Source organism: Bidens hawaiensis, unplaced genomic scaffold (assembly GCF_021521415.1).
Source record: "Bidens hawaiensis isolate Kalapana, Puna unplaced genomic scaffold, B.hawaiensis_p1.1 tig00032931_1, whole genome shotgun sequence".
NCBI lineage: Eukaryota > Viridiplantae > Streptophyta > Magnoliopsida > Asterales > Asteraceae > Bidens > Bidens hawaiensis.
Window position 1 is genome coordinate 174,898 of NW_027495642.1, and position 7,546 is coordinate 182,443.

Genomic DNA, 7,546 nt, shown 5'->3' on the forward strand with positions numbered 1-7,546 from the left:
GTTCTCAAAAGATCACTCCTATATATATATACATATATATATATATATATACATATATATATATATATAGGCTAAGTATAAAATGAAAACCCACTTGAGTTGTGAAAACTCTAGAAACCTATTCTCAGCCACATGTTTTTAATTAATGTTTAAATCTTGTGGTCCGCAATTAAAGTGAATAAAAAATGTGAATATGAATATAACTTTTTCTCTGTCCTGAAAGCATATATAAAAATTAGTAAAAAAATGTTAAAAAATAGCAAAACATTTTTTTTATGTTTCGATGCTTTGTATTAAATGTTACAACATATATTACAAGTAACAAAAAAAACAATGTTACATAGGGTTTTCGCGGGTTTTCACAACTCAAGTGGGTTTCATTTTAACCTTACTCTATATATATATGTGTGTATATATATATATATATGTATATATATATATATGTATATATATATATATATATATATATATATATATGGTAAGGATTCTAAGAGAACCCTTGGAAAATTGAGAAACATTTTGGACCACTAAAAAAACTTCTAAAAAATATTTAAAAAAATTATAAAACAAAAAAAAACAAAAAATTTAAAATAGTAAAAAAACTAAAATCCTTATGTTTCATTCTGGTTTCATAAAGAAAAAAACACAAAAAAAAGTAAAAAAAAAATTAATTCATATTATACTAATACACATTTGTATAATTTCATTTAATCTCTAGTTACGTAATGTACACATATGCACATTATCATTTACCTTAAATTAGACATATATGTACCTATTATAAATATATGTATAATTTAGCTAAAATGAGAATTTTGTTCGTGTTTTTATGAAACCGGGATGATAAATAAGAATTTTGGTTTTTACTTTTTTATTTTTGTATTTTTTTATTTTTGGGTTTTTTGTGCTCCAAAATGGTTTCAATTCCCCAAAAATTCTCAGATGATCCTGGTTATATATATATAGGCTAAGTATAAAATGAAAATCCACTTGAGTTGTGAAAACTCTAGAAACCCATTCTCAACCATATGTTTTTAATTAATGTTTAAATCTTGTGGTCCACAATTAAAGTGAATAAAAAATATAAATATAAATATAACTTTTTCTCTCTCCTGAAAACATATATAAAAATTAGTAAAAAAATGTTAAAAATAGGAAAACATTTTTTTTTATGTTTCGATGTTTTGTATTAAATGTTACAACATATATTACATGTAACAAAAAAAAAACGATGTTAAATAGGGTTTTCGCGGGTTTTCACAACTCAAATGGGTTTTCATTTTAACCTTACCCTATATATATATATATAATATATATAAACGAAAACCCTAAAATCCTACGTGTCGCGATGTGGTCGCTCCCCCTTTTTATGGAAACCACCAGATTGCTTGATTTTTAAATGGAGGCATCTCATTAATTTAACCAAAATTCATGGGTATGGGTCTTACCAAAACCAAATAGCTCTTAAACGGGTTATAACATCTCATTAAATTAAAAATTATATCTTACCAGTTATTTGATATAAAAATTCTATAAAATAGGGATATACTAAAATTTAATATCCAATTTAAAAAATAAAAGATATTACTTATCATTAATAAAAAATTTTATAACAAAAAACATAAGCGGGTCATGGGTCACCAAAAATCCAGATAGCTTTCAAAACGGGTTATAACATATTATTTATTTATGAAACCCTTTCATCATCAAACCCTAAGTATATTATTAACATTCTTACAATAAAGAAAATTAAAATCTAAAAAATAAATACTAAAAAACGAAAACTGTAAAACAACCATTCTCTCAAGCCATCAGATTGCTTTATTTGTAAATGAAGGTTTCTCGCGCATTTGACCAGAATTCACGGCTAAAGGTCTCACCAAACCCAGATAGCTCTTAAATGGGTTATAACATCTCATTATATTAAAAATTAATCTCATAAAATAGTTGATATGAAAATCCTATAAAATATGGATATACTAAAAATTAATATCCTATTTTATTTTTTTATTTTTAAAAAGATACTATTTATAATTAAGAAACAATTTTATAATAAAGAAAATAAACGGGTAATGGGTATCACCAAACCCAGATAGCTTTTAAACCGGATTATAACATATCATTTATTTGTGAAACCATTTTATCATCAAACCTCAAGTATACTAATTATTAACTTTCTTACAATAAATAAAATTAAAATCCAAAATACACATATATAAATATTAAAAACGAATAATGTAAAACAACCCCCGTAATACGGGGGATAAAATCTAGTATATATATATATATATATATATATATATATATATTACAATGGATCGACCAGGACAAGGTTAAGGTTAATAAAATTAATTATCTACTCAATTGAAAAACAAATATCAAGAAAGTCAAGTTAAAGAAGCTATGAATTATCAAAGTCACAAACGACATGATCTCATAAACACAAAAAGTCATTTAATAACTACCATATCTCAGAGGGTGTTTGGATTGTTTATATAACTTCAAAAGTTTTTTTTTTTTTTTTTTTTTTTTTTGTTAAAAGTGCTTATTGGCTTATTGCTTTTTGAAAATGAGTTTTTAAAAAAGTGTTTAGATTAGCTTATGTGGTTGGAAAAGCCAATAAGCACTTTTTAAAAAGTGTTTGGCTTAGCTTATTTACGTAAAATGACCAAAACGGTCAATCGGCAATAACAATTACATGATAAATCAATCGGCAATAACAATAACATGATAAAGCACATGGCAATCATCTACGGTAACAATAATATAGTAACAACAATATAGGCAGACGGCAATCATCTACGGTAAATAATATAGGTTTGATAAAGCACATGGCATTATTAACAATACTATAGGAAGTATAATAAGGAGATGACGTACAATGCAATACGTGGCTGGTTGGCAACGTGAGAAAAAGAGGAGAAGAAAATGTTGTGTTTTAGGAATATTTTGGATTAGGGTAAATGGTGGATAGATTAGTAACTTTCCAATCAAAAGCTTTCCAACATGCCGGATTCGAACCAGCGACCTAAGGATATCTAAGGATTAACCCACTACAGTCCTCCGGTCCACCAACTGAGCTAAGGTCGGTTTTGCAATTGTCTGAAAATTGAATTTGATAATAAACTACTAAATAACCACGTTAAGTGCAGAGACTCGTAGGGGTTTTGCTAGGTGGGTTTAGTTTCGTAAAAACAAGCCTCATCTTTCTTTCTTCTAGTAACTTCTTCTTCTCCGTCTCCGTACCTTCAATTTCAGGTTCGCTAATCCAATTTCCTTCCGTTATCTAATTCGCATAACATAAATAGTCCTATTCTTCTTCATAAGTTTAATACTTGTATTCATTTCTGACGGTGAAACCCTAACCGTTAACATAGAGTTTTGTTATCCAATTATATTACGCATATTCATGTCTAGTAGTAATTAAAAACGTTGATTTTGTTCATAATTAAACATGTAACAGGGAAATAAGTTTTCAGATTACTTATTATGGTTTTTTGTTATGCAGAGCATGGCAATTTTACCTTGTGCTGGTGCGTCATGGGGGGTTCAGCCTCAGTCTATGTTGACTGGTTGTTTATCTCGCAAGCCATCTGCTCATTTGCCTCGGTCAGTACTATTGTGGCTGTTTATTGGCTTTGCAGTATCACTTTTGTTCATATTGGTTGTATGTTCTGCAGTCGCTTGTTTGAGTTTAGGTGTACATGCTTCGTGGCGGTTCTGCCTTTTGGGAAGGTTAATTTGGTATTATGATAATGTTTATAAGTATATTTTCTAACTGAGAATTCAGTAGACGATTAATAGTATGCAGTCTATGTTTGGTTGTCGGGGTTGGGGTTCCTGTTATATTTGTTTGGCTGAATGGAAAAGTTAATATTAGTCAAACGCGGGTTGAGGTTTCCTTTGGCTTATTTGATAGCAGTCACGTAATTCGTGCTTTGTATATAAGAGATTTAGAAGTAGTTAAATGTTCCTCTTGTTGTTGTGCATTAATGTGAAATGCTTATTTAGTTTATTGCTTTTTACATTTATAATTATTACGTTTAGAGGAGAATATGTTGCAAGATGTTGATCACTTTTATGACATATTTAATGGTAGTTGAAAGTTCTCTAAAAAACGTACACAGACATATTGTTGACATGGTTTGTATGTGATGATCTGAAATATGAAGTTATCAAAAAACCTATCATTTGGTACTAACACTAGCTGATTCAAAAGCATTATCTTCTGCACAATATTTATGTTTTTATTCCTACTTGCTTATCAGTTTGTCAACAAGGACAAGAGGATTTGCGTCATCATGTTCAAGCTTCTTTTCACAACATTCCTTACACGCACTATATCATCTGAGGCCTTCAAGCGGTAATTTTCATAACCGCAGAGGTAGCAGCCTTGTTGTTAGAGCTGAATCAGTAAGTTTTATGTTTTGAGTAATTCCATTTAATTTCTCATAATAATGATAATATTCCACTTTCATATTTTGAAAAAAGAATGTTCATTCTTGATTGCTATCTGTAATTCTGTACCTGTTTAGAGTTTAAATATTCTTTCAACCATGTACCAGGATTTCTATTCAATACTTGGCGTGTCAAAGAATGCCAGCAAATCAGAAATCAAGAGTGGTTAGTAAAATATACTCTATTATTATTATCATCATCAAATTTTATTTTGGCCACAATAATTACAGAACGCTTTAACCAGTCCTATTATATGTTCAGCTTACAGGAAGCTTGCAAGGAGTTATCATCCTGACGTAAACAAGTAAATTATTAATTTAATAATTTTGTTTTGATAGTAAGCTTAAAAATAAATAATAATATTCTGATATAATTATATCATGTTTTTTTTACAGAGAACCAGGAGCTGAACAAAAGTTCAAGGACATTAGTAATGCCTATGAGGTAACATTCTTTGCTCACCATACGAGGTGGCAGTTACAAATGAGTTTGTTTGGGTTTTGCTATATTTGTAGTGATTCAAATGAGTAAAATCATGAAAAGATAGCTTATCCCCCTTAAGTAGGCATGTAAACTAATTGAACGTGCATGGACGGATCATGTTCTTGTTCGTTTTTTAACTTTAACCGAATAAATAATAGAGCACGAATAATTAAACGAATAGGGTTTTCTTGTTGGCGTTCGTTTATGCTCGTTCGTTAACAGTATAAATGAACAGTTCATGAACGAACACAGATAAATGAACATAGAGCTAAAACTAGTGAAAAGTAATGTGAGGAACGATGTGTTGGGTCTAAAAAGTTAAAACTAGACTAAGTTGAAATGGGCCGAAATTTATTTAATGAAAAAATGTAAAGAAACGAACTTGATCAAACATAAACTAGCGAACATAAATGAACATAAGTGAACAGATAAAAACAAATTTAATGAATGAACGTGACCGAATGTTCATCAACATAAATGAAGTTATGAACCAAGGAGACATGTTTTGATGTTCATTTGTTTAACTAAATGAACAATTTTTTTTGTTCTTGTTTGTTCGTTTATTATTTATTAGTTAAATGAACATAAACAAACTTCCTGTCTAATGGTTTACGAACCATTCACTGATTGTTGGGTTTGTTTAAAGAAAGGTTTTGACTTGTTATTCTGATGCAGGTTTTATCTGATGATGAAAAACGATCCATATACGACAGGTACGGTGAGGCCGGGCTTAAAGGTGCTGGCATGGGGGGCACAGGGGTAAGTTCTATATTTCTATCTACCAAAATACTCAATAAACCATTTTTTTATTTTATAATTTCATTTAATAAACACGCCACATTGCACATTTCAATTGGTCCGCACAGGATTTCAGCAACCCGTTTGACATCTTCGAGTCATTATTCGACATGGGCGGTATGGGTGGTATGGGCATGGGTGGGCGCGGCTCACGCAACATGGCTACTGAAGGCGAAGACCAAGGCCACAATATAGTCCTAAACTTCAAAGAAGCTGTGTTTGGTTGTGAAAAAGAAATTGAAATAACCAAACTCGACAAGTGCAAAACCTGCGACGGGTCGGGTGCCAAACCGGGGACCACCTCGTCTAGATGCTCGGCGTGTGGCGGTCAAGGTCAAGTCATCTCATCGGCCCGAACACCACTTGGCGTTTTTCAACAAGTGTCAACTTGCCCGTCTTGTGACGGAAGCGGAGAAATATCCACCCCATGTGACACGTGTAAAGGCGATGGGCGTGTACGAAAATCAAAGAAAGTCAGCCTTAAAGTCCCGGCCGGGGTTGACTCGGGCAGCCGTTTAAGAGTCCGGTCAGAGGGTAACGCAGGTAGAAAAGGCGGGCCGCCTGGTGACCTTTTTGTAATGATTGATGTGCTTCCGGACCCTGTGTTAAAACGGGACGATGCTAACATTCTTTACAATTGTAAAATCTCGTATCTTGATGCGATATTGGGGACGACGGTTAAGGTGCCGACTGTGGACGGGACGGTTGATTTGAAAATCCCGAGTGGGACCCAGCCGGGGACGACGTTGGTGATGGCGAAGAAGGGGGTACCGCTTTTGAACAAGGGTAATAAGAGGGGTGACCAGTTGGTGAGAGTGCAAGTTGAGATACCCAAACGTGTGAGTGGCCAAGAAAAGAAGCTGATTGAAGAATTGTCGAATCTTAAGAAGGGACAAGTTGCTAGTGGTAGTGGTGCTAGATAATATGTTTTGAGTTTAAGGTGATTATATAAATGTTTAATCAATATGGATTTTGAGTGGTATTTATATATTGATTTACAAAATTAGTGACGAAAATAAACAGTTTTGGGGTCCTAGTAGGATTTTCGGTATTGGATTATGATTATGTTGATTACAAGTGATATTTGTTGCAAGTCAACGGAGGCATATTTGCTTTGCAAGGATCGTTTACATAAATATATGTCATATTCCTCCCTCTTTAAAATTTACATAAAAACTAGTTGCTAGTTCCTCGTGTGTTGCTGCTGTTGAAGGCCAGAGAACTGTATAGAAATGTCCGCATTAGTACGTTTTTGAAGTTGTATAACTGAGAAAGAAGCGCTTAACGAATTTAAAGAGCAAGTACAATGCCAGATAACCGTATTGTTTGGACTACAAAACACTCGTAGTTTGTGTTATGTAGTAAGTTTTATCTACAAAACCAAACTGTTGTAGGCTGATTTATACACGCACACTGCCTAGGGATGCACAAAATGATTGTTAGATCTTTGCGTACTTAGGGTACGGGAGTAGTTGGGGTTGACTGCCTGGCATTTTTGAGTAGTTGGTTGAGTACACTGGACCGTGAGTTCTACTACTCGGGTCGGGTGTAGTAGTTGTGTTTAACGGGCATATGACCGTTTTGAGGATTAAAAAAGATCAATTATTTTCACAAAAATACGTACAACATAAACCATTTCAATCACTATATGCAATTATTTCTACTTAATATACTTAATACACTCTCACTCATTATATAAAAATTTTTAACGGATGCTCCTGGTCCAAGTGAATAAGTGATATTGGGTGCTACCGGAGGTGGATTCATCCAATTCGAACGATTTTGATGAATTTCTTTCCGACAGTCC

At 32.5% G+C, this 7,546-nt stretch overlaps 1 protein-coding gene across 1 annotated transcript; it reads left to right on the plus strand.

Moving 5' to 3' along the window:
- Window positions 1-3,511: 3,511 nt before the first annotated feature.
- LOC143584333 (chaperone protein dnaJ A7A, chloroplastic-like) lies at window positions 3,512-6,662 on the plus strand. The gene is made up of 7 exons (XM_077066414.1): window positions 3,512-3,609; window positions 4,269-4,413; window positions 4,566-4,623; window positions 4,720-4,762; window positions 4,854-4,902; window positions 5,617-5,700; window positions 5,808-6,662. The coding sequence occupies exons 1-7, from the start codon at window positions 3,512-3,514 to the stop codon at window positions 6,660-6,662; spliced, it is 1,332 nt and encodes a 443-aa protein (XP_076922529.1).
- The last annotated feature ends 884 nt before the right edge of the window (window positions 6,663-7,546 follow it).